General features: G+C 34.8%; 1 protein-coding gene across 1 annotated transcript in view; it reads right to left on the minus strand.

Moving 5' to 3' along the window:
- Positions 1-8,366: 8,366 nt before the first annotated feature.
- Positions 8,367-26,324, minus strand: part of LOC149779090 (laminin subunit gamma-1-like) — a 130,363-nt gene continuing 112,405 nt past the window's right edge. The window contains exons 26-27 of the mRNA XM_089939643.1: positions 26,061-26,160; positions 8,367-20,246 (exon numbers count right to left, since the gene is read on the minus strand). Coding sequence (XP_089795769.1) covers positions 19,984-20,246; positions 26,061-26,160 — 363 coding nt within the window. The 3' untranslated portion in view covers positions 8,367-19,983. The remainder of the gene's footprint in view (positions 20,247-26,060; positions 26,161-26,324) is intronic.

Genomic DNA, 26,324 nt, shown 5'->3' on the forward strand with positions numbered 1-26,324 from the left:
AGTGGGTCTTCATGTTGACATTTAGAAATTATATTTTCGTATGCATTTCGAGTCAAAATGCCGAATATTTTATTACACTTTATGAATATCACTTTTCTTAATTAAATTGCAATCGTTCATTCTTGATACAAAATGGATTTTGGACACAAAATAACTTGTGATCCAATGTTTACAGAAATTACATAATTGCGCAGAATTGGCCAACATGATGGTACGCATTTTCGGTATATCCGCATCCCCCAGAAATAATTTGTTTTCTAATTTTTATAAACTTCCAATCCCACAGACCATTATGTAGAAGAGATGGCTTCTTTGTAACTACAACATAAGAGTACACTTGTCCATAGACTTGTATGCACTGTCCTAACAGTATTATTTTCTTTTTATAGCAGCTGCCCAATTTCTAAGAAACTTTAAAACTTTTGACCTCGGTTTCTGTTTATAGGAGCTGTATGGCTTAGGAGAGAACAGACTGGTTTTCTAACTTTTAATCTTTGCTCGCATATTCTTTGTTCTAATTCATATCTGGTACAGAACCAGTCTGTAGGTATTTGGTGTTAAAAGTCCGATTTATTCTAGTCGATCTGTGTGTTAAAGCAAAAATGTTTCTCATACAATTTCACAGATGAATTAGGAAAAGATGAAAAACCGACTCGGAGATGAATACATGAATTGCACAATACAGCATTCAATTCTATGGCAGCTTCACGCCCCTTGCAGGCTGTGTGGAAAGGACTTTACTATTGATCATGGTGGTAAAACAAAGAAACCTTGAATTAGCTTGTTTTACTAACTCCAGTACTGAGGTAACTTTTTTTTTTACAGCAGAACTAAAATGTGGAGACAAATTTTATAAATGCAGAGGCGTTATATACTGAGTTCTTAACAGTGGTAGAAGACCATACATTGATGATTAGTCCATTGTTCAAATATATGTTTCCTGATTACAAAATTGCAGAAAATAGGCATGTGCAAGAACAAAATCATCTAATATTATTAGGTGTTTAAAGCAGAAGATACTTAATGTAAAATTGCAGAAGCCATGAAAAGTGGTATTTAGTATTGCAACAGACAGGAGTAGTGATTATGAGAAAAAAAGTTGTACACAGTCTGTGTAAGAGACTTTGACAATGAAAAGGGCAAAGTCAGAGTGCTTTTCTTCCATTACCAGAATTAACAGTAGATTCCACTGGAGAAAACTTTTTTATTTACTTGATAATGCTTTGAATAAACGTAAGTTGGCAGAACTCTATGAGTTTTTCAGCTGATACTTCATCAGTGATTGGAATTCATAAAGGAGTTGCATTTATTATTTTGAAAAATGTCTCAATTGTATATATCAGCATGTCTTTGTTATATGATGCACCATGCTGCAGGAAAGGCTGCAGATAAATTAGAAGGAGAACTGAAATTTCAAGTTGGCACTCTACCTGACAATGTACTGCATGCAAACAGAGTTGATTTTTTTCATCTTATTTCCCAGCTAAAAGACCCAATAACTAGAAGATATAAATTTCCTCTGTCAGGATATGAAAGGAATATTGGTTCTTTACCATTCTAATGCTGACTGTGTGAGATTGTTAACAAAAATAAAACTGAATTCAGATCCAGGCTCTGAAACCCAGCACTTGGTGCTCTACTGGTGTGCAAAACATTCTAAGCTGGTACAAAGTGTTTTGAAATGCAGTATGAAAGACTTGCTTTTTAAAGCTCAAAGTGTTATATATGAAATATTGAAGCAGTAATTTATGTTAAATGTCCAGAGGGATAAATAAATCATTTTGTACATATGCTCATTGAATTTTTATCATGTTATGTGGATTGCTCTTTTTCTGCTCAGATCACTCTTTTTGTCCACTTGGAGTACACTTTTTCCTCGCCAGCGGTTGGCATGTATGATACTGTATTTTTGGGTTACTAGATCATGTTTCTATCCAGTTTAAATTAGGGGTTACAATCGAGATGCACGATTCTGTAGTAATCTCCATTTCTGTACGTCCATCAGTCCTTCCATTTACCTTTGTAACCATAACAGATCGGAAACCCTTGCACACAAGTGGATGCTATTTAGTAGGTGTGTTGTAAACTATATATAGTTTTGTCCTCAAAATGCATAATCAATTCAGTTCCATGTGATGGAATTGCTGCCCTCTCCATAAATATTACAATTTCACTACGGCAGGTCATTGTAACCAATATAGCTACGGATCCATTGCACATGTTATGATGCTAATGGCCATATTGAAAATCTTGCCATTGCAACTCCTCTGAATGGATGGCCATTATCAACATGGAGTTTTCAGTAAAGACTTGTGATGAAAATGGTGCTGATATGATCTCCAATATGGCCACCACAACAATGGTCTTGAAAATCTTATTGTAACTCTGCCTGACATAATGCTCATATCAGCATGGGATTTTCACTACAAGACTTCTTTTGATGTCTAGTTGATAATAAAAATGGTGCTCATATCATGTCAAATATTTCAGCCAGATTGGATAGTTGTATTAACATGGGATTTTCATGACAAGACTTCTTTTGACGTCTAATTGATAATAAAAATGGTGCTCATATCATGTCCAATATTTCAGCCAGATTGGATAGTCGTATTAACATGGGGTTTTCACTTAAAGATTTCCTTTGCTGTCTAGCTGGTTCTAATTAAAATGATATTTGTCTGACATACAATGCGGCCACCATAATAGCAATCTTAGAAATCTTAACTTGATCAGAAAGTCGTGTTGACATGGGGTTTTCTCTAGAAGATAAGAGATCTAGTTGGTCTTTATGTTGGCCTGGTGGTTAGAGCATCTGCCTTGAATGCGGGAGATCATGGGTTCAATCCCCGTCCAAGTCATACCAAAGGCTTACAAAAATCGTACTAACAGCTGGCTCGCATGGCGCTCAGCATTAAGAAGTTAGTGTTAGGACTGGTCAGCCTGGTGTCAGGATAAAGTGACTGGGTGGGACATCATGCTACATGTCTGCAGCATGATGCCCCAGTGCTAGATGTCACTATAAACTGTCACATTGCAGACAATGTAGCGATATGACAAAAATTGTTAAAGCTGCGTTAAAAAATTCATATCACACACACATCACATGGTCTTTATGTTGGGGTTTACACACCAAGCCCTAAATTAAAATGGTGCCAGTCTTGCATCCAGTATGGCTGCCACAACAACTGTCTTGATAATGTTGTCACTACTCACCTTGAATGCATGATAATTATTCATTTTCACATGGAAATTTTCACCAAAATATTTCTAATGATATCTACTTTGTCCTGAATTCAAGTGGTGACAGGATGACATCCAATATGTGTACCATGCCAGCTAATTTGAAAATTTTGTTACTGCTGAAAAAAATCAATGATGACTTAAGCACTTGACAGTTGAAAAGAAGAAATCGTCCTTATCTTGAAATTTTTTTTGCCCAGTAATGCATCAGTCCCATCATTGTAATAATTTGTGAAAAAACTAAAATCTTTGAATACCACATTCTTTGAATACAGAGCAATGTGTTTTGTTTTCATTCAACATTAATAAACGTGGGTTAAAACTTTGTTTCCATGAATTTTACCCAGTATGTTAAGCGATGCAGTTCTAATTGTGTTTTAATATACAAGTAAATCGCTCCATCATTGAAGCGTTAAATATAGGTTATCAGAAACATTACTTGTTTCCCGGGAGTAGATCACACACAGATGGATCCAAACATCATTTCATGACTACCAGTAACCAGATTTTAGATAATAATAAACTAAAATCAGCAAAGTACAAGATAAGTCAAATGACCCATTTTGCTTAGCATACTCCTCAGTGACATGCATCCACTCAAACGTTTTGGTATGTAATTGGGTGAAAAGTTTACCTGTGGAAAATATGCCTCCATGTTTACAGTGGAAGAAAATTTAGCCACTGGTGGATCAATGTAAATACTCTCACACTAGTAGATGGAAACGCAGACTCTAACTCAGTGATAGACACCACCACCACCACCACACTACATGTATTTGCCACCACCCCAGCCTCTAGAGTTGATTGTACTAATTCATTCATCAAAATGATTATCAACCTCAATTAATTTTAATAGAAAGTGTCAAAAGTTTTATCAGACATTTGGTAGAAGTCAATAAATTTAGGTTGAGAAGCAGTCTTGGGAAGGGCAATCCTGACGCTGTTCTCGCTAAGTATTTTTATTGAGATATCTGCTTGTTTTTCAATTATTTTGGGGAACATTTTGCAGGTTGTTTATCAAGTTCAACGAGGAAGAATTATCGTTTGTGAACTGACATTTTTAGTGATTTAGGAACCTTTATGTATTCTGCAGTTTTTGTTTCAGTAGTGTTTGCTTAAAATGATATTAAAAGAAGATATTTAGATTGAATTCAGGTAAAACCTAATTTCTCCAAAGCCCAAGTTCAGTAGTATATTTCTCATTTAGAAACATGCTTTATCTAATCCTTACTTCCGCAAACGGTCACCTTTAATTGGTTTGCTTTTCAAAGAATATAATGTTAATATATTTAATTGTATGCTTAACCTTTGTCCATGATTGTAAGCTGTACATTATATAATGTAAAGAGAACGTTTAAATAAGTAACTTTTGTCCAAGATTATAAGTTGCAGACTGTTTGCAAAGCATTTGAGTTCAGAATATTCTAGGCCCAGTCTTGTTTATTGTTAGATTGGAATTTTCCGTTGGAATGATTCACATTGACTTAAGTGAAAACGTGTATAACTAGTGATTTGATGAACAAATAATTAATTCCTGTTTTAGGTCAGTCTGTGGGAATCCATTTTGATCAGAATGTTCAGATTTACTTACTTAAGAATTATTTATTTCAAATATGCATTTAATTACTAAAGTGCTCATACACGTCTGGATTTTTACACACTGATTTAGAATATTATAAACTTTGTTTAAAGACAATCTGGATTGCATCATTGTGTTATATCAGGACCTTCAAGCCTACTGGAATTCATTGAGAACATTCCACATTTTTGGAACAGGTGATAGGACGTGATTATTTGGGATTTATTAAACAAACACTGTAATTGTCTGTTGAATTTTCACTTCGGGTTGTTGAGGAATCAATTTCCTGTTGATTTTATTAAGGAAGGTTGTTTCACTTTCTGTTACATGATTTAAGACCTATAGTCATAGCAATAATATTTTGTGTTTAGCAATTTGAACCAGTACTTAATGATGTGCACATTTCCATTTAGATAAAGAGGTTATCTGTACAACTCTGCATACACATATTGTTGCTAGAAAGTTTAACTTGTAATATTTTCTATGTCTACTTTCAAAAATCAACATATTTCACATTAATGAGCCAAAACTGGAGATACAATAGAATCAAATAAATCACACGTTATGTTCACTCTATTAATAATATTATTCAGATGTAAGTTCATTGCTTTGTGACCTTGGCAAGCAGTATTATCTGTGGCACATAGAAACGAACCACTGTTGCTATAAATGAGTCCTAAGCAATTAAATTTATCTACAATGTATAGAAAAACAGTAGTTAAATAAAACGTCTGATCTTATCATTTGTAAAAACAGAAATCTTAATTTTTTTAATTCTATGATACATGTTTGAAATCTTGTTGCAAGGTTTTCATCGATTTCCTTTTAACGGTGTCTTGAATAACTTAATCAGACTGTGTAATACTTTTTCTATTTTGCACTTAAGCATCTAAATTAGAAGCCACGTATCATCTAATACTTTGTTCTAGCTTCGCTATTCCTTCACTTGTCAGTCCTTGGCTATATTGTAACAAGAAATCAATCCATCCCACTGGTTCATTGGCTGATTTTATTTTATTAAGATCTTCAACTGACATCACTCACCAGTATTCAACTGTTCTAACTCTGTGATCAAAATATCGTTTGTTTGCAAAATAACAGCAGGTGGTAAAGGTTTGTATTCTACAGGCCAATTATCAGTACGATATTTATCAGGCTTCTGTTCTTAATGCAACTATTTTGATAAACAAATCTGGGCCACAAACACTGAAGGTTTAGCGAAGTAGTCAAGATTTTAAAACCAAAGTTAGAAACTTTACGAAAATGCTTTAAAATGTCGTTATAGAATATTTTAAACAAATGGTACATAATTTGGGAAAATAGGACAAAGGCTAAGATTTTTTGGTAAAAGCAGAATGTTAAGTGAATTCAAAATGTTTTAGGCAAACGTTTATAAAATCAACCAAAGATGACAGAAACTGGGTAAAATAATAGACATCTGGTCCCACACGAATGTTTTCCCTGCTATTAACTTCGTAAAAAGAATTATACATAATGTTATGACTCTCGTGCTCAGATGGGCCATATTCCAAATACATGTACACAGCAAAGTCACTAGAGCAAGGAAAGAGAATTCACTGTGAAATTTTGTCCTTAAATAAACATGCTATTTATTTTTTATGACTACAAGTTCATGTTGGAGTTCTACATATATGTAATAACGTAATGAGACGAAAATGGTATGTCACTGTGACCTGCTTTTATCATATAGTACTCTTTAACATGAATTTCATGATTACATGCAGAGTGTCTGAGGAGCGGTACCAAACGGATACAGTTCACATACTTGGTACAGCATGAAAAGTGTTAATATGACCTGCTTTTATCTGTGGTGATTTTAGTACCCGTGAAGATCAATACATTCATAAAGTTTCATGATTTTTGTTAAAAACAAAATAGCATCAGACAAACTGATCGTAAATACTTTTTGCTAAAAGCCTGCATTGCCACCGAAACCAATAACAATATCAATGCCACTGTCGGGAAAGTAGTATTGTCAAGACCAACAAATTTTCATAGCTTGTAGAGCATTTGTCCCATCTAGGGACTCTTCCTTTGAGGATGATAATTTTTAAAACTTGGAGTCATAATCATCTTAGCTGTGATTTGTGTTCAAACAGAGAAGGTATGAAATCTCTCGACAGTTATTTATTTTTAGAAATAATTATTTGCATATTTGATGATAGATCTGAGGATATTTCATGGTTGATGCTTAATACTGGATATATATATATATATATATATATATATATATATATATATATATATATATATATGATTTAGTAAGGGGATATAAATATATGTTTACTGTCAATTTTCTCAACATATCTGGACTGGCCACATTCAGTATAAATAATTATATGCATTGCTCTCCATGAAAGATGATTAGATTCAACCGAACTGCATGTCATTTATAGGATTTTTAAAAAAAATGATTGACAAATGGTCAGCTAGAATTGCATGGCATTAAAAACTGTTTCATTATCTGGGTTCTTCAGTAAGATGCATTACTTGCCACTTCCTCTCTCTCCAGCGATCTCATCTATAACACATTTTTCCATTAATTGTTCTACTTCTACTGATTGTTGGCTGTTGTCACCTAATGCCATGCACAAAAAGCCTGTACCATTAGCCAACAGCATTACCTCTTTGTTAGCTGCTGAATATTTTTAATCTCCCTCATGCTGTGAAAAATTATCATTTGATGTAACACATCTGCTGCTGAAACTACAAGGACAAAAGTTTGATTTTTTTTATCTGTACCAGTCGTGCAGATTTTCACTTTTAATCCCCTTCTTACTGACTGTCTATCCAGGAACAAGATAAAGTACACTGGAGTTTCATCCATGTCAATGATCATCAGCTTCTTCTGGCTATTCAATCAACTTTCAGCTGTTGCTATCTAATGCCATGCACTAACAGCTTATACTGTACAATTCTTAACCTACAGGACACAATGGACTAACTGTATGGAAAAATGGGAACCAGTCTGGAAATGGGTGAACATATAATAGAGTATAGATGGGTTTGGCTGTCCAGGATTGGTTGATAATGAAAGTTATTTTCTAGAAAAAAGAATCTTTTGAGAGCTTATCCCAGTTGTAACTGAAAAAAATAAAGACATTATTATATTGATGTAATTCCATTTCTGTTTCAAACACATGTAGGTCCAGATAATGCCACAGCTCATATTCTCTACACGGAAGCTAACATCCAGATTTCATCTATACTGATAAATATATTTTTGATCATGAGCACTGAGAAATTTAAAGTTACTGAATTTTTAATATTGTGTTTTCATAGGTTTACTATAGGAACTGAATGAGAACATTGAGTCCTACAATATTATTTGCTGCCATCCTTATGGAACACAGCTACCAGGTTTTTAAGATTCACTCTATGGTACAACAGTAATGACTCACAAACTCTGAGTATTCAATACGTACCTGCATTTCAAACAAACTTACTAAATGACTGCAAACTGTAATTTGTCACCTTGCATCTACATGTACAGTACACCAAACTTGAAGAAAAAAGCAAGTAAAGAAAGATTTTGGATGGCTTTATTTTATAAAATACTAAAATTTGCTATAAGGGTGAACATTTCCTAATGCCAAACTTACAAATATCAAATCAATAAGGCCAAATGATGGTTAGGTATGACTAGGCACATATCTTACCCATTCATGCCATGCAAAGTTAAAATTCATGTACATGATATATACAAGAAAATTTTCTTTGAATGAAAGTTATTCAAGATGTAGAACAGTGGATTTCTCCATGTTAGTGCTCTCAAAATAGATTAAAAAAATTAACCTGGAAAAGACTACATGTGTTTCATTATAATACAGATAAAGCCAAATCAATGAAAAAGATCTGTACAGTTTTTCACAAGAATCAAGTACATTTGTAGTCTTGCACAAGAGTCATGTACATTTGTAATCTTAACAAGTCATGTACATTTATAATCTTCCACAAGAGTCATGTACATTTGTAATCTTCAACAAGTCATGTACATTTATAATCTTCCACAAGAGTCATGTACATTTGTAATCTTCCACAAGAGTCATGTACATTGTCCTAACTGAAATGAGTAAATCTAACATTTTCAAAACTAGTTAAATCACCACGATAATGAATATCTCTAAATAAGAAAGTACTATCTTTTCGAACTGTGTACAAATCTGTTGATAAAGATAATTTAAATATATGATTTGCATTTGAATGATTATAACAGTAACAGATCTACAGTATGAGAAGCATAACACTTATCAACAAGGGCATATTTATATACCATAATGGTTACATATTTATATCATAATGGTTACATATTTTTATACCATAATAGTTATATATTTATATACCATAATGGTTACATATTTATATACCATAATGGTTACATATTTATATACCATAATGGTTATATATTTATATACCATAATGGATATTTATTACGATAAGATTAATAAATGGTTTGCAAAGAATTTCGTATTACTCGGCAATGAAAAACATTTTTGGTGCTTTTTTAAAAAATGATTTCAATTTATTTTCCATCCTTAAGGATACATATGTTATATATAAAGTTTTAAAATCTTCTTCAGACAGACAAAGACGAAAACTCCTCATTTGCATGAGGAAAGAAAATAGACTTGTATACAGACTTTCTGAAACATGTCCTACAAAGTACAAAACTTGTACACATACAGAATGCAAGATAAAAATTGAAATTATCACAAGTATAAATATGATTTTTGGCACTTCCTCTAAATGAGATTACATATAAATACAGTTTCTGTTAGAATTAATGTAGTATATTGTGAATACATTTTATCTGAATGGGCAAACATAAATATCAATACGGATAAAGCTATGTATACATACTAAGAAATGAATCTACCCAGTAATCTTTGCACATGCTGTTTTATGTTCGAGATAACTATCCTGACATACACCAGTCAAAAGTTCCAAAAACCAGTCAGAATTGAAGGACAAGTCTGGAATTTTACAAAAATTCAATTCCAGGAACAAGTCTGGTTGCAGGACAAGGATGTAGTCTATTCAGTTAAGTAGAAATATCAATTCCTAATACACAATAGATTCAGATGATTCTGTGCTATAAATAATCTAGTGTACTGGACTAATAACCTTGGGGAAATTATGAAACTGTACACACAACCACATTAAGTACCTTTGGTACACTCCTTGTCAAAATGAGTTATGTAGTCTGTGCTTGTAAATTTTAAGGTCCTAAACCTGTAGCTGCTACTCCAAGCCAATCCTTAACACATCCAAGTAATTACATGACACATTGGGCTATGGGATTTTATCAGTCCTTGTTCAGTTCACTAGACACATTACTGTCATAATCTTACTTGTTGGAAATAACTTTAAAAATACAACATTACTAGCACTGGGCCAAGGATGATGGAGAAGATAATCAGTCTCGTGTATAAAATGGCTAATTATTTAAAACAAAATGAACCATCAGATCTCCAGTTCACTCTGTAATGTAGTTGTTCTTACAGCAAGACTTTACAAATTGTTTTGTTGAGCAAAAATTTCTAACTAAAGTGGGGACTTCATGTTTGTTTATGAAAAAAAAATCAGATTCATGTTGTCCATCTCCCCTTAAAAATTCATATCAAATAAATTTGCTGTGGAGGGGAAGGGGACAGTGGTGGTAAAATGTCTAAATGGACTTGCATTGGAGGGGAAGGGGACAGTGGTGGTAAAATGTCCAAATGGACTTGCTGTGGAGGGAAGGGGACAGTCCATGTAAAATGTTCAACTGGAGTTGCTGGGGATTGGAAGAAGTCAGTGGTAAAATGTCCAGTAGAGGTTGAGAAAGCAAGCTGACCTGTCAACAACTGTCAATGAATTATTGCCTATTTGTGATCAATCAGACTGCAAGCCAACCTATAGTACTTGCACAAGTCCTTGCTGAGTTCTGACCCCTATACAAGTTTTCTTGTCTATATAAATTCTTGCAATAACATTTCTACATTTGGCCCAATTTTTTATTTTTAAAGTAACGAGTCAGCAATGCAGCTGAAGCATGTATGAAAATCTTTCATGTGAATAGTGATGAATAGGAAGATCAAATATTAGAGATGGAGAAGAGAAAATAGAAACAGACCAGACATTTGAGATGGGGAATAGTCGGCAGCAGAAGAGCAGACATAAGAGATGTGGATTAGTCAATAGAGGCAAACCAGACATTTGAGATGGAGAATAGTCAGCAGAAGAAGACCAGACATAAGAGATGTGGAATAGTCAATAGTGGCAGACCAGACATTTGAGATAGAGAATAGTCAGCAGAATACCAGACATTAGAGATGTGGAATAGTCCATAGAGGCAGACCAGATATTAGAGATGTGGAATAGTCAATAGAGGCAGACCAGACATATGAGATGGAGAATAGTCAGCAGAAGAAGACCAGACATAAGAGATGTGGAATAGTCAATAGCAGCAGACCAGACAGTTGAGATGGAGAATAGTCAGCAGAAGAAGACCAGACATAAGAGATGTGGAATAGTCAATAGAGGCAGACCAGACATTAGAGATGGAGAATAGTCAGCAGAAGAAGACCAGACATAAGAGATGTGGAATAGTCAATAGAGGCAGACCAGATATTAGAGACAGAGAAGTCAATTAAAGCAGACCAGTCATTAGAGATGGAGTATCGTCAGCAGAAGCAGACCACACAGCTGAGAGAGAGCATGGCAAATAGGTCAGTTGGCATGAAGTTGTGGACCTATGGGTAATAATGTAACTGCAAGACTGTGCACAATATATGTGTATTTTAATGACATGGCAAGTACTGTGTAAGTGATTAATTCTATAAATAAATAACATTTCTAAATATAGAATGTGTTCATCATTCTGTGAAGGGATTTGATGCAGTTTTGAAACTCTAGTGGTTAGGTCTATTTGATATAGTTTTATGTACATGTATCTTTGTGCTTTTCTATCTATAAAATCCAGTACTGAAAGAGATGAATAAATTCTTCAAGATTATCGTGAAGCATCCTAACAGTTAACCTGAAAGATAAATGCCCTAGGAATTCACTATAACGGTAACGTAATGAACATAAACCTTACTAAATGTACTAGCTACTATATAAACTACACCAGCTCAAAACTACGGTGAAATGCTTAGGGACTGAAATGATAAATGCATGGAAGACCATATAAAGATGTAGTTATCACACAACCAATCAAAGATTATACATACACAGGGCTAGAAGTAAACATGAACAGAAGGTAACAAATTGTTGCCATCTACTTTTTGATCTGGTAGCAAAATGGCTTACCAGGATGCAAAAGTCTCTTGGGGTGATTTCACTTAAAAACTCTTGGTAGCAATTATTTTCTACCAGATTTTTCACATAGAGCAAAATAATGAAACCTGCAGCAAATTTAAACTTGCTGCTGTGTATTGTTTTTAACCTGATACAACATATACTCACTTAGAAGTCAAGTCCAACTGCTAACTGCACAAACCTTGATCCACTGCTGCATAAAACACGGCAGATCAAGTTCTCTGCAGTTTGACAGGAGCAATCAGTATTACAAACATCAATGACCCTGATGTGCTGGTGCATTATGCAATGTTATTTGTTATTTGGTCAATGTTATTTGCAGTTGGATTCAACTTCTACACAAGTATAAATGGTACCTGAAACCATAATCATGTACTATGGATGCTCAGAAGTTATTTTCTGGCTGAATCCTTTATTTTATCTGAGGGTCTTTTCCCCCTAACAATTTAAGAAAAACATGTATGCATATATTCAACAAATGATTTTAAATTAGCACAGGAAGCAAGTACATTGTAGATTTTCTTATGCAACAGGACATACTGGCATCAAGTTTGATTGTCATCTAGACTATTCAAAGAGGGTGAGAAGAAATAAAGTAGCTGTTCAGTGCCAAGTGTACAGAAAACAAGTAATATTAGTGCATGTAAAATGGTAGTGCGCTCTGGAAGATAAATCTGTGCCAATACTTTTCCTGGTCTAATAAAACCGCTATTCTTTCCAACTAAATGAATATTTTTTTTTGTTTCGTAAATTTAAACAAGCACTTAATCTGTACTAAAAGGTCTGTAGCTGTGAAAACACTTAAGTTTATTAGTACTGATATCAATATTAGTTGTTGAACAGCATTTGAAAAATGAATACCTGCTTTTATACAAGTATTTACCATGGCAAGATATTTAATAGGAAATTTAACATTACAAGATATTTAACAGGAAATTTAACATTACAAGATATTTAACAGGAAATTTAACATTACAAGATATTTAACAGGAAATGTGTTATTTATATGAAACTGCTATCTCCTTTTTAACTATTTATATAGCCAAAAACAACTGCAATTAATAGAAGACTGAATTGTTCTTAAGGATCAGATATACAGTGTTTCCTCATTACAAGGCATCTCAGCATAACATGGTTCCTTATATACAAATGTACATGGTCACTGATCCCATTACATTTTGTAATTGATAAGTATTACCATATATATTCACCTATAAGCCGATTCCATCTGCAAACAACATAGTTTTGGATCTGCCACTGCATAATGTGCTAGGTCAGGGTCTCTGTTGTTTGTTCTACTAATTACTCCTAATATGCTGCACATACCATCATCTGCTGGCACATTATGTAATGGCAGACCTGGGTATGTGCAGTTTTTGCAGGTGAACTTGGCTTATATGATCTGAACCCCAGTATAATGCAACCTCATATGCAACATGGTACATGTAGTAACAGTTATAGTGAACAGCATTATAATGGTGAGAGAACACTTATAGTAAACAGCAACACTTTTATTATAAACAACATCATGGACAGAGAACACTGTTACAATAAACAGCATTAAGTGAGAGAATACATTAAGTAAACAGCTTTTTATGGAGAGAGAACGCTACTTATAACCATGTGATAAAAATTCCATTTGGCATATTTCACTAAAATTCAAGCGAGAGGTGTGAGCAACTGTCATTAAATTTGCCAAGGTTGGAGTGGTACACCAAAAACCCATACAAAAAACAAATTTCCACACCTTTCATTGTGTGTGTGCTAGTTGTGTGCATGCATTGCCATTCTACTATTCCCAAGTCTACCTTAAATGGAATACCTTTACAATCTCTGAAAAAATAAACTACAGTTCTGCTTTTTTCTAAACAATTTGTTAGAATCTAGCCACATTTGAAGTTAATTCTCGTTATGTCTTATGTGAAAATTAGACACTCCATACAATCCATCAGATCTCTTAGATGATTCAGTGATCTTATAAATGATCATATGTTGATTTGCATCATGAACTCACAAATGAGTGCAAGGTGGGTAAACAACAGCTAAACAATGTCATAAACGTAAGTGACATGGAACAGTGCATTAATATGAAGGGACATGGGCAACATTTACAAAATGTAAAAAACAAAAAAGCACCATTTGAAAAAAACATTTAATTTTTTACCTAAGCAATCATGATATGACCATGTGCATGATATATGAAAGAACTTCTCACCAACCTCTTTTCAATCTGCCAGTGTTAAATTAAAAGAAACATTAAATGAAAAGAAAAAAAAAATGAACTTACATATCTAGCTTAGTGACATTTTTTTTTACAAAATGACAGATAATACAAGAAGTAGAACCATCTAGCTCTAATGAATACTACACAAAGAAAAATAATATTTACAATATTACAAAAGCTGATCAGCAATAGAGTTACTGATACATTATTAAGATATTGTGAAATTAACTGAGGTCTCAAAATGAGTCTTGTTCTGATAACTGAGGTATGCACTGTGGTCAGTACTACCGTTCAAAATATCTGTACTGGACCATGCTTATAATAAAATAATGTTATTGTCAAAAATGACCTGCCATAAAAGCTATCTAATGTGACCCATAATGAGTTATATTTCCCATGACAGCTAATGGGATACATTTCCCATGACAGCTAATAGGATATATTTCCCAAGACAGCTAATAGGATACATTTCCCACTGACTCTCGTAAAATTTGGCAATGGTCCATATCTGTTTGGCACAAAGAAGAAGAGGTAAAATGACAAGTTTTAGTTGGGTTGGATGGGGATACACCAATTTTATTTTCAACAAATTTTTGTCCATGATCTGTGAAAATTATGAACTGTGTATCATATATATTTGCTTATAAATCAGGTCCAACTGTCAACATAGGCCGTGATATGCCATAACATAATGAACTCGCAGATCAGATTCTATGTTGCTTGTTCTAGTGATTAGTCCTAACAAACACATAGACCCAGATCTGCAATGCATTATGCAATGACCAGTCTGGATCTGTGCACTTTGCAGTTGAATTCATAAGCAAGTATGCATGGCAAACGTGAAAAAAGTAATGACCTATTTTCTTTTCTATGGCATTCTACAAAATAAAGATTCTCCCCCCCCCCCCCGACTGAAAAATATTACAAACTTCTCAAACATATCACCAATTTTCTACAAGGCTTTATCAAAATAAAAACTTTCAAAACCTGTATAACAAAAGAAAGCTGGAAAAATTTCAAGGTCTATTTCTGAGCATACTGATGTATTCATAAATGAAAGAAGGGGAAACTGCTTTGAAATTTACTCTTCTATCTGGAGACTCCAAATTAAAGAGTTTTAATTATTAATGAAAATTATCAGAAATTAAAAATAAAATTCCTTAATACAGCCTTCTTGTTAGCAGCTGGAGGCTGGCTGAAATACTTTATCCCTTTACAAATTATTACATTATAGTAACCTACTTTTACAATACTAAAATAATTCTGCTATATTGTTACACTAAACCTTGTGTTTTAAATTTTGAGCTCACTACTTCAACAGATAATGCGGTTGTTAATATTAGATGACTATTGGTGTCAATATCCATTGAATTAAGACGACCAAATAAAAAATGTAAAAAAAGAACTGAATATTTACAGATTTTCAAATTGGGCTTTTCTGTATCAAGTCATCAGTTTCTCACTCCTTAACCATCATTAATGACTGACACCACACACAAAAGACAATTTTTGTTACTTGATTTCTCCATTAACTCATTAACCCCACATGCCAAGTTTACATGCCATGAGGTAGTACCCTACTTAAAACTGTAACATTAACATCATTTAAGGTACACACCAAAGCGGGTTGCTATACAGAAATACTGAAAGATTTAGTTCTATGATGATATCAAATAATGCAGACTTTCTTCTCACATAAAAAAAAAACTTTCTACTCACATTAAAAAAAAACAGAGCAGAAAAAAAACACAATTTCTGAAACCCAATTTTTCTGGGCTGAAAGTTTATTTTTACTGGATTCGAAATTTTGAGTTTGTGCCTAGATTTAAGATCTTTGGCCTTAGATCCAAAGCAGACTGGTTTCATCCGAAATGCAAACATTAGGATGAACGTTTGCAAAATGCAGGATAAGGTTGAGATTTGGAGTTAAAAGGGGCAAGGACACAAAGAAAAATAAATGTCCAATATTCACCCTTCTGCACATGCATGAGCAAAACACCCAATCAAAAACAATGTCTTTATATACTAAAGCATCTGGCTAAATGAAAATCTCTTAGAAGCAAAATTGTTGGATGCAATCCAATGTAACCTAAAAACTTCTTTTCCTACCGCCATTTCAGAAGAAAATCTCTAGGGTATATTGAGTTAAGAGACAAATGGCACAATGTAGTACATCATACACAGTCAATCATCATAACATGAATCGCTAAACCTGTTGAAGAAAATATTTTTAACAAAACAATTATCTGTTCTCACCAGTACACAGATCTAACAGGTTTGTTTTATTATGCTAAAATGTAAACTCAAATTTGTTCATTATATATGAATTGCTAATACACTGTACGCTAAATGACTTATACAACTGAACAATGCCTAAATTCAAGAAACCCTATTTTAAGTTAGTGGTTTAGATCACAACTTTCAAGCATTATCAAATAACTCTTTTTTGGGGGAGTAAATTCAAACTCAAAATTAAGATTTAATGGTAACAACAACAGCATCTGCCAATAAAATAATTTTCACAGCATCAATAATTTTAACTTAAGACATGGTGAGGTACTATGGAGAACGATGCCAATATTCATAGCTAACAGAATAAAAATGCCTTGTTTCATATAATTACTGTATATACTGACCAAGAAGTTAAGTCCAAGTGAAAACAACATAGACCCTGATCTGGTACTAAGCGGCTTATTGTAATAATTACGCTTATTCTAATAAGTACTCCTAACAAATTGCATAGATCCAGATCAGCTAGCATATTATTCAACAGTAGACCTGGTTCTGTGCAGTTTGCAGTTGGACTAATCTGATAAGCAAGTATATACGGTATGGGAGGTAATGGTGTGACCCCAGGTTCTTTACCATGTCTGACCTGCTGATTCTAACTTCTGGAAGAGGGGAGGCCTTAGTGGTATAATTAAAACACTAGGTCATTTTGACAAACTTTTTATATAAAAAAATACACATTTGAAAGTTCTGACATCCTCTCCAAGTTCTCTAATATGGTTTAGCTACATGGTTTCAACATATGGATGTCTGCTGTAATAATATATATCTCACCATTACCATAGCTGCCAACTCTCCAGGGTCACAATTCATGAAAAGAGGGATAAAAATTAGTGAATTTTGACATGAATTTGTGAAGTGATGTTTGAGTCCGGGAATATTTGTTGGAACAAATATTTAGCAGGTCTCCAGCTGATAAAGGTAGAGTGTGTTCAACAAGAAAACTCAAATAATGCTTCAGCATTGGTAGCTTGCAGGTCTTCCATCGAGAGCTGAAATCTGCTGCAAGTTCTTAATTTTTCCATCCTCTATGTGCTTTTTGCTACCAATGTGCATGATGTATATCGGTGTTTGATGGCTGAATGCACAGCCAATTTTTCGTATATTCCAAACTAAACTTCACTTCTTTTGCAATACACTTCTTTTTCCTTGCTGGTGAAGACATTTTCAATATGTGGTGCCAAATGTTAATTTAAATCAGTGTTTGCGGTGCATGCACAGAGCAAAATTCGGGTTAGGCCCCAGTTTCTCTCAAAAGCATTTGTAAAACTACTCTTATACATATAGATTAAAACACGCTAAAATGATTGCTACCGGGCTTACTGTATCAATCAGCTATAGTTGTACTACTATCACAACCAGCAATACTGGACCCTTTCGGCAACTGCCTATATCACGACTAGCACTTAACAGGAAATTGGTTATTTTATTAAAGATTTAAAATATTTGAGAATTGGGGAATTCGTGATTTTTTTGCATGCAGCATGAATCTGTAAATCGCTGTAAAAGTTGTGACATTCATGCTAAAATTGTGAGGGTTAGCAGCTATGCATTAAATATCTATTAGGTACTCTATCTCTTCTATTCTATGAAGTCCCCATCTTGCATCTCTGTATTTCCCTATCTCTATTTCTTTCTGTGTCTCAAGTCCCCATTTTCTATATGTCTGTAAACTTAATGACAATTTTGCAGAACGAAATAAATATGAAGGATATGACCAAAGGCATTTTAGTGTCAGGAAAACTTTAGATCTATAAGGTTATATGTACAGGAAGTAACAGTCTGAAGTTACCAGTTTCAAGCTTCTATTTAACAAGTTGGGGTGAGAATTTGGAAAACATAAATATCAGGGACAGCTAATAAGACAAGTTGGATGGATTCAGGAAGTCTTGACAATCTGGGTAAATGGGTCAGCATCATGACAAATCTGGGTAACTGGGTCATATGTAATGCTAGTTCAGCACAATTAGTTATGGTATGGTCTGTGGGGGGAAGGAGGCTGCCATTCATTTAGTATGCCAATCATATTCTATTTGTAAGGGAAGTGGGTGTTGGTGTGTTTGTTTACACATACAAACAGATAAATACAATAAGAGAAAAGACAGAAGCAGACACAGACATAAAAGACTTAAGACAAAGAGATATAGAACAGATCGAGTTGGGAGATACAAGATATGAGATGGGAACTTAACAGAGAAACTCCATAATGAACTTATTAAAGGATGATAGAGATAGAGATTGTGGTAGAGAGATAGATATTATAGGAACAGACAACTATTCCAGGAAACCATGTAGCTAAACTGTAGTGTAGAACTGGGAGAGGTGGACAGAACTTTAGTATATGTATTTTAAGATATAAACAGTAGTTTGCCAAAATGATTTAGTGTTTAATATCACTGGTCTCCCCTCATCGAAGTCAGATGAAGAAAACAGAGGGTCAGACCTGGTAGAGAGCCACAGGTTAGAATGGCATAGCTTTTTGAGTTCTTGACCCATTAAACTTAATAAAACCAAAACTGTCAAACTAGAGCAAATGCTTCAGAAAACCACAGACACCTTCCTTCGAAGTACATGAATACATTCCATATCAAACATTTGTTTTGATGTTCATAACTTCATATATATCTGTTTTCATTGTTTGCATGTAAACAATGGAAATCGTTAATGAATTGAAAAATCCTTCAATACAGTCTCTTAAATTCAAATGCAACCAGCTATTAAAGTACGCTTCCTGATTACTCATTGTTCTCATATAAAATTCTTGAAACAAATCTACCAGCTAAGAATTTTCTTGTCTATCTGCCAGTTAGTTCCAATTTAAATTTTGGAATCAGAATTTGAGCATCATTAAAAACAACTTTCTTTGAAATGAGCAAATTGTATATGAAGTGGCTTCATACTGGCTATAATGGCAAAAATTACAGATGCCAAAATTAAAATGTTGCTAAAATCAATAAATTAACTTACAACAAAAAAGTCCAATATAGATTACATGCAGTCTGTCTACAATTGCCTTTTTTCTTAAAACAAAAACTGCCAAATTATGGCACCAGAAATTGAAAGTGCTTACAATAAAATGTCCATTGTACATGATACAAACAGAAAATGTATGAAACCATTTGAAACAGCCTTCTCACCTTGCAACAACAAGTGTATGGTGTAATGCAAAACCCAACCCTTCCCAGCTACAGTCTCTTTTTATCAAACTAAATGGCACAATCATAAATGATTTCTTCAAAGAGAAGATTCAAATATCACAAAGAATCTGTACACATCAGCGAGCAATAAAACTGGCAGCGACATCCCACAATTTTCTTCATGCAATTCCTCACTTCCCTACATTTTCCAGCTCAATATTTTTAAAGCAGCCATCAGGAAGTGCCTCCATAATTTCTCGCACATTTTCTACATCTGCCTCAAGCTGCTTAATGTCAATCATGTATTCATTAACCCATTCCTTGACCTGTACATTTGCTGCAGATAGTCGTGACAACTGGGTATCAAGATCAGCAGTGCGGAGTGCTTCTTCTGCTCCTGAGAGTTCCTGCTCCAATCTGTCAAGCTCCTCAGTGTCCAGGTCATACAATGAAGCTACAACAAAGATTGCAGGTGGTAAAAATTACTGTATGTACTTGCTTATAAGTCAAACTGCAACCAGCAAAGATCCTGATCAGCCGTAGCATAACGTGCCTGCAGATCAGGGTTTATATTGTTTGTTCTACTGGTTATTCTGAGCAAAATGCAGACCCTGCTCTGCTGGTGCATTATGCAATGGCAGATCTGGATCTGTACAGTTTGCAGATTGACTGATGTATAAGCAAGAAAACATGGTACTTATGTTTGGATGTAGCAAAGTGCATTATCATAAATGTCTGAATAACTCTCCACTCAGAAGAAACAGTAATAACAAACTTTTCAAAATGGCCACCATAGCAGACACAATCGGGGTGCAATCATCATTATTTTCGTTTAGGACCAAGTACATATAAGACAATTTAGGAAAGGTAGTGATAACAAAATTGGGTAGTCATCTTGGAGGTCTGATTGGCACCATTTCATTTGGTAAAAACAAGACACCATAACAAAAAAACATCATCAACATGACCATCAAATCAGGAAGAAAAGCAATAGCAAGATTTTCATGATGGCCACTGTGGTGGCCATGTTGGCTGTTATTTTGGCACTTTTTCATTCAGAACCAGTTAGACGTCAAAAGAAGTCTTTTGGTGAAAATTCAGATATGACCTTCCATTCAGGAGAAGTGATACTATTTTGACAAGGCCACAGAAGAAATCTTTTAGCACAAAAAAAAAAAAACAAAAGGTGAATACGACAATTCATTCAAAATGGTAGACATAATGAAAAAACCCTTCTGATATAACCGTCTCTTCAAATACTGTAGCCATAATAAGATGTTCAAGATGGCCATATTGAATATCCAAAATGGCAGACATAATGAAAACACCCTTTTGATATAACCATCCCTTCAAATACTGTAGCCATACCAAGATGTTCAAGAGGGCCATATTGAATATCCAAAATGGTAGACATAATGAAAAACACCTTCCGATATAACCATCCCTTCAAATACTGTAGCCATAATAAGATGTTCAAGATGGCCATATTGAATATCCAAAATGGTAGACATAATGAAAACCCCCTTTTGATATAACCATCCCTTCAAATACTGTAGCCATACCAAGATGTTCAAGATGGCCATATTGAATATCCAAAATGGTAGACATAATGAAAAACACCTTTTGATATAACCATCCCTTCAAATACTGTAGCCATAATAAGATGTTCAAGAGGGCCATATTGAATGTCCAAAATGGTAGAAATAATGAAAAACCCCTTTTGATATAACCATCCCTTCAAATACTGAAACCATAACAAGATGTTCAAGAGGGCCATATTGAATATCCAAAATGGTAGACATATTGAAAAACCCCTTTTGATATAACCATCCCTTCAAATACTGTAGCCATACCAAGATGTTCAAGATGGCCATATTGAATATCCAAAATGGTAGACATAATGAAAAACACCTTTTGATATAACCATCCCTTCAAATACTGTAGCCATAATAAGATGTTCAAGAGGGCGATATTGAATATCCAAAATGGTAGACATAATGAAAAACACCTTTTGATATAACCAGCCCATCAAATACTGTAGCCATACCAAGATGTTCAAGATGGCCATATTGAATATCCAAAATGGTAGACATAATGAAAAACACCTTTTGATATAACCATCCCTTCAAATACTGTAGCCATAATAAGATGTTCAAGAGGGCGATATTGAATATCCAAAATGGCAGACATAATGAAAAACACCTTTTGATATAACCATCCCATCAAATACTGTAGCCATAATAAGATGTTCAAGATGGCCATATTGAATATCCAAAATGGTAGACATAATGAAAAACCCTTTTTGATATAACCATCCTTTCAAATACTGTAGCCATACCAAGATATTCAAGATGGTCATATTGAATATCCAAAATGGTAGACATAATGAAAACCACCTTTTGATATAACCATCCCTTCAAATACTGAAGCCATAACAAGATGTTCAAGATGGACATATTGAATATCCAAAATGGTAGACATAATGAAAAACCCTTTTGACATAACCATCCCTTCAAATACTGTAGACCTTGAATTTTGGGATGAATGTGTCTGCATAGTTTCATGCCAATCTTCTGATTAATTTATGATAAGCTAATATTATTACTAGCAAAACGTTATTAGTTTTAGTAGTGGTCGAAATACCTGATGCTGGATTAGCATCATTTGTATAGATTTGAAAACACTTCATGTCACAGTTCTTTCTGTCAAATTTGGTCAAATTCTGTTTGTTTTCTTTTTTTTAGAAAAGTGATTTCTAGATTGTTCTACTTTCACTAACTGCATATTTTATGGCAGATTGGCATCAAACTGAAATCTTTTGTTGATGGGATATTTTTTTTCAAATTTGGTTAAGTTCTGTTCAGTGGTTGAGGAGAAGAAAATATTGAAAAGTCTCTATTTTTAGTAATGGCTGCCATTTTATCATGGACTGTGATAATTTGTATTGGTTAATTTCTGTTGAGTTGTTTTTAAGAAGCTGCATTTCACAAGTTTTTCTTACTTCAGTCATGGCTGCCATGCTTGATCTGGGAATTTTTTTTTTGTTGTTGTTGTTCTAGGGTTTAACGCCATTTTTCAGCACAAGATAGGCTATACATGGCGGCCAGTATAACTGGTGGAGGAAGAACCCTGGATAACCCAGGGAAGAACCACCGACCCACGAGAGCTACTGGCAGTCTTTCCCACTTACCCATGCCAGCCGAGCCCTGGACTCGAACCCACGCAGACAGAGGTGAGATGGCAGTGATCCAGAACGGCGAGCGCTTTAGACCACTCGGGGCCCCCTGATCTGGGAGAAGCATTATTTATACTAATTTAAAGCCCATGATGCAGAAATCCTTGTTACATTTGGTCAAATTCTGTTCGGCGCTTTTTGACACATCATTTAAAAGTTCTTACAACTTTTAGTAATGGCAGCCATATCTGGAGATAGATCAGCATAATTTATTTCCATGAGACATAAGAAAAGCATTCTCTGATGCCATCCACTACATGTTGACTCTGGCGAGGCCAGGCAACAAAAGGGCCCTACAACCCGATAAACTTGCATCTGTACAGATTGTGATTAATGGTTGACAGGGGAATTCCTATCACTAACCACTCCTTTCTTTCCATTCGGAAAGTGGAAAATTTTGAATGAGATCATGGTCAGCAAGGTCAGATCCATCAACACAGTGAGGAAGCCGAGGACTTAAGAAACTCTTTCAATGAAAAAGAAACCCTGCAATAAATTAGCTCAGATACAAAGAATATATGATGTAATCTGTTTAGTGTAAAGCTTGACAAGGTTGAAGATGAACCAAGTGCTGAGATGGGATTAGGTCAAATTAGTCCGTTTATTACTCCCCCTAAACTTTGAGGTGATTCATATCCTGAACTAAAACAAAAAATTACCCAGTGTTTCTGCAGAAATGTACCATCCTGGTATGCCAATGTCACCATGAAGGGTGATGTCCTGATGTGGGATATTGCACACTTTTAGTGTTTTGGTGAAGGCCCATAGCATTAATGTTCAAGCAAGATGAAGGGCACAAAACTGATACACAACACCATGGCAACCAAAGCGATGGTACTTTTCAAATATCGACTTCATGGTTACATGGAAATGTGAATCCGTTAAATGTTGGCTGATCATGTCATCTATGCATTACAATCTCTATTTTGAAGAAAAAAATCTCCAATAAAGTGAGCCAGCTAAGGTGTATGACTGGCATCAGTTTCCAGTTTGATTTCATGAATAGAAAGGGTCAGGAATAGAAGCCTGGTGAATGCCGTTTTCATTCTCTTTCCACTGCCCAATTTACAAGTACAAACTCTATCTCCCTTTATGAAGCATCCACCATTATGGGATTGTTAGGGGCATCCATCATAAAAAGGGGAAAATAAAAGGGTTATGGGCTAGAAAAAAAAAGATCTGCAGCCCCTCCAAAACAACCTGGATTACTCAATAATTCTTTTGGAAGAGGCTGATCCAAATTTGTTGAATGTGGAGTCTGTTACCCAGATGAGGGTCACCAGGATGGATGGCAAGTTATTGTTGAGCACTGGGAGGCTTGTGAAAGGAGGAGCTTAATAATCTCCCCCCCCAAACATGCCAACTCCGAAGAATCCGTCTCAGTAAGGCTGCTGATTTTTTTTCCGTAAGATTGACCAGTTTTCAGTAAGGTGTAAATAAATATCAGTAACTGCTATTTTAAAGCTGGAAAACATAATTTAAATTGTTTGATGCAGTGACAATAACATTATGTTAAATTAAAAGTTTTGTAAAGTACGCATAGACCTTATTAACCACTAGTACAGTTGCACAAATTTTAGTTCCTAACCCTATGCAACTCAACGGCTTGTTACTATCTCTCAACTTGACATAATTCTTGGAAATTCTGCTTCCAATCCATATGTAAACGGCAATCTTATCTCCCTCCAGGAGACGTACTCATATTAGCATGTCATGTCCAATCAACATAACTGTGTCCTTTCCATCTTTTATTCACAAGAATCTGAATATTCTTTTTTATTCTTCTGTGTTAATTATTAACACTTTCTAGAGGCTTATTTTCCATTTCATCTTAAACATGCATCACTTTCGAGACGCCATTTAAAAAAAAATTATATAATCAACAGTTTGATCATGCAGACACTTTGCATGAACAAATAGGTACATTTTAAAGTGTCTGGGGTGCTGCTGTAATGTTAGCCTAATTCCCTAACTAATTTCACTAATTCTAATATGAAACACGGATCCAAATAAAACTCGGATGATCATTTTTCCATAGTTTTTGCTTGTATGCCGTAAGTCCGTATTTTAAGGGTAATTTTCATAAGACTTATGGCTAAATCGTAACAGTTGGCAGGTCTGCCCACCTGACAGGCATATGAAAATTGGGGTTTGAGCTTGCCTCAAGTTTGCCTGTCAATAAAAAGAAGTGCTGCTGTTGTGGAAAGCTTTTATTCTCTTACTGATGGCATTGTTCCAGGTAATGTCAAAAAGAGAAAGAGGCAGGCAAGGACATCTGAAACAGTATCTTTTGTATCACCTGCTTCCTAACCTCCTCATTATGGTACATCTGCGGAACTGAGACAGTGAGTGCAGGGTCACCGTGTCATATGCCATAAGCAAAAAGCACAAGAGAACATCTCTTCTCACACGACTGGAAGTAGTAACAGCATCAGCCACTGTATGATAGACAGCCCTATTCACAGCCTTGGCTGTGTGTAATTTTTTAGTTCCAAGTGTGATCGCTTCCCCCATTTTCAGCTAAGTAAACAATGGCCAAGAATGCTAGATCCAAATAAGTAGTCACTATGATGTTCCCCCATTAGCATTCTGGCAAAAGATAAAATAGGTCAACATCCAGTACACAGGTATTCACCTTGAGGGGCTAAGGCAAGGTAATTTGTAAGAGTTGCTTCCTCTTATCCATAAGCATACAGACAAGATATTTTTCGTCATTTTGGGGAGGAATGGATTTGAAAATTAGTGGAGTTTGTCCCTAATGTTAACTTTATCAGGTAATGAAGTCACTGAAGGAAGAACTGTACCTAAAAGTGACATGCTTTTGGTAGAATGGTTTTGCACTCACCAAACTGCACCTACATATGAAAATGGGGCTGGACATCCATTCCTCTGGGGCTGGGCATGCCGAAGAAACTGACCTTAATACAGAACTTTACCTAATTGTGATGGAAAAGGGTAACACTATACAACCTATTCCATATTCATCGGAGTGCACTGAAATGAAAATCACAAACCACATAAAAGCTTGCTTACCCAGAATACTGCTGATGTTCTCCACCTTAAATAAGGCATCTGCCACTTTGTTAGCAGCATCCTGAGAGGACTGCTTGGCCTCTCCTGCTTTCTTCAGAGCCTGAAAACACAAAACACTATATTAATACAGAAATCCCAAACACTTTTTTCAGGATCTGAAAATTTTTCAAGGAACTTCCTCTGATGTGGCCCTCTCTCAAGAGATGCCTATTATCCTAAACATCACATCTCTCCTCACTCAAAGTGACTCCTCTGACAAGGCCA

The sequence above is a fragment of the Sinohyriopsis cumingii genome, chromosome 17 (genome assembly GCF_028554795.1).
Source record: "Sinohyriopsis cumingii isolate HCF-2022 chromosome 17, ASM2855479v2, whole genome shotgun sequence".
Lineage (NCBI taxonomy): Eukaryota > Metazoa > Mollusca > Bivalvia > Unionida > Unionidae > Sinohyriopsis > Sinohyriopsis cumingii.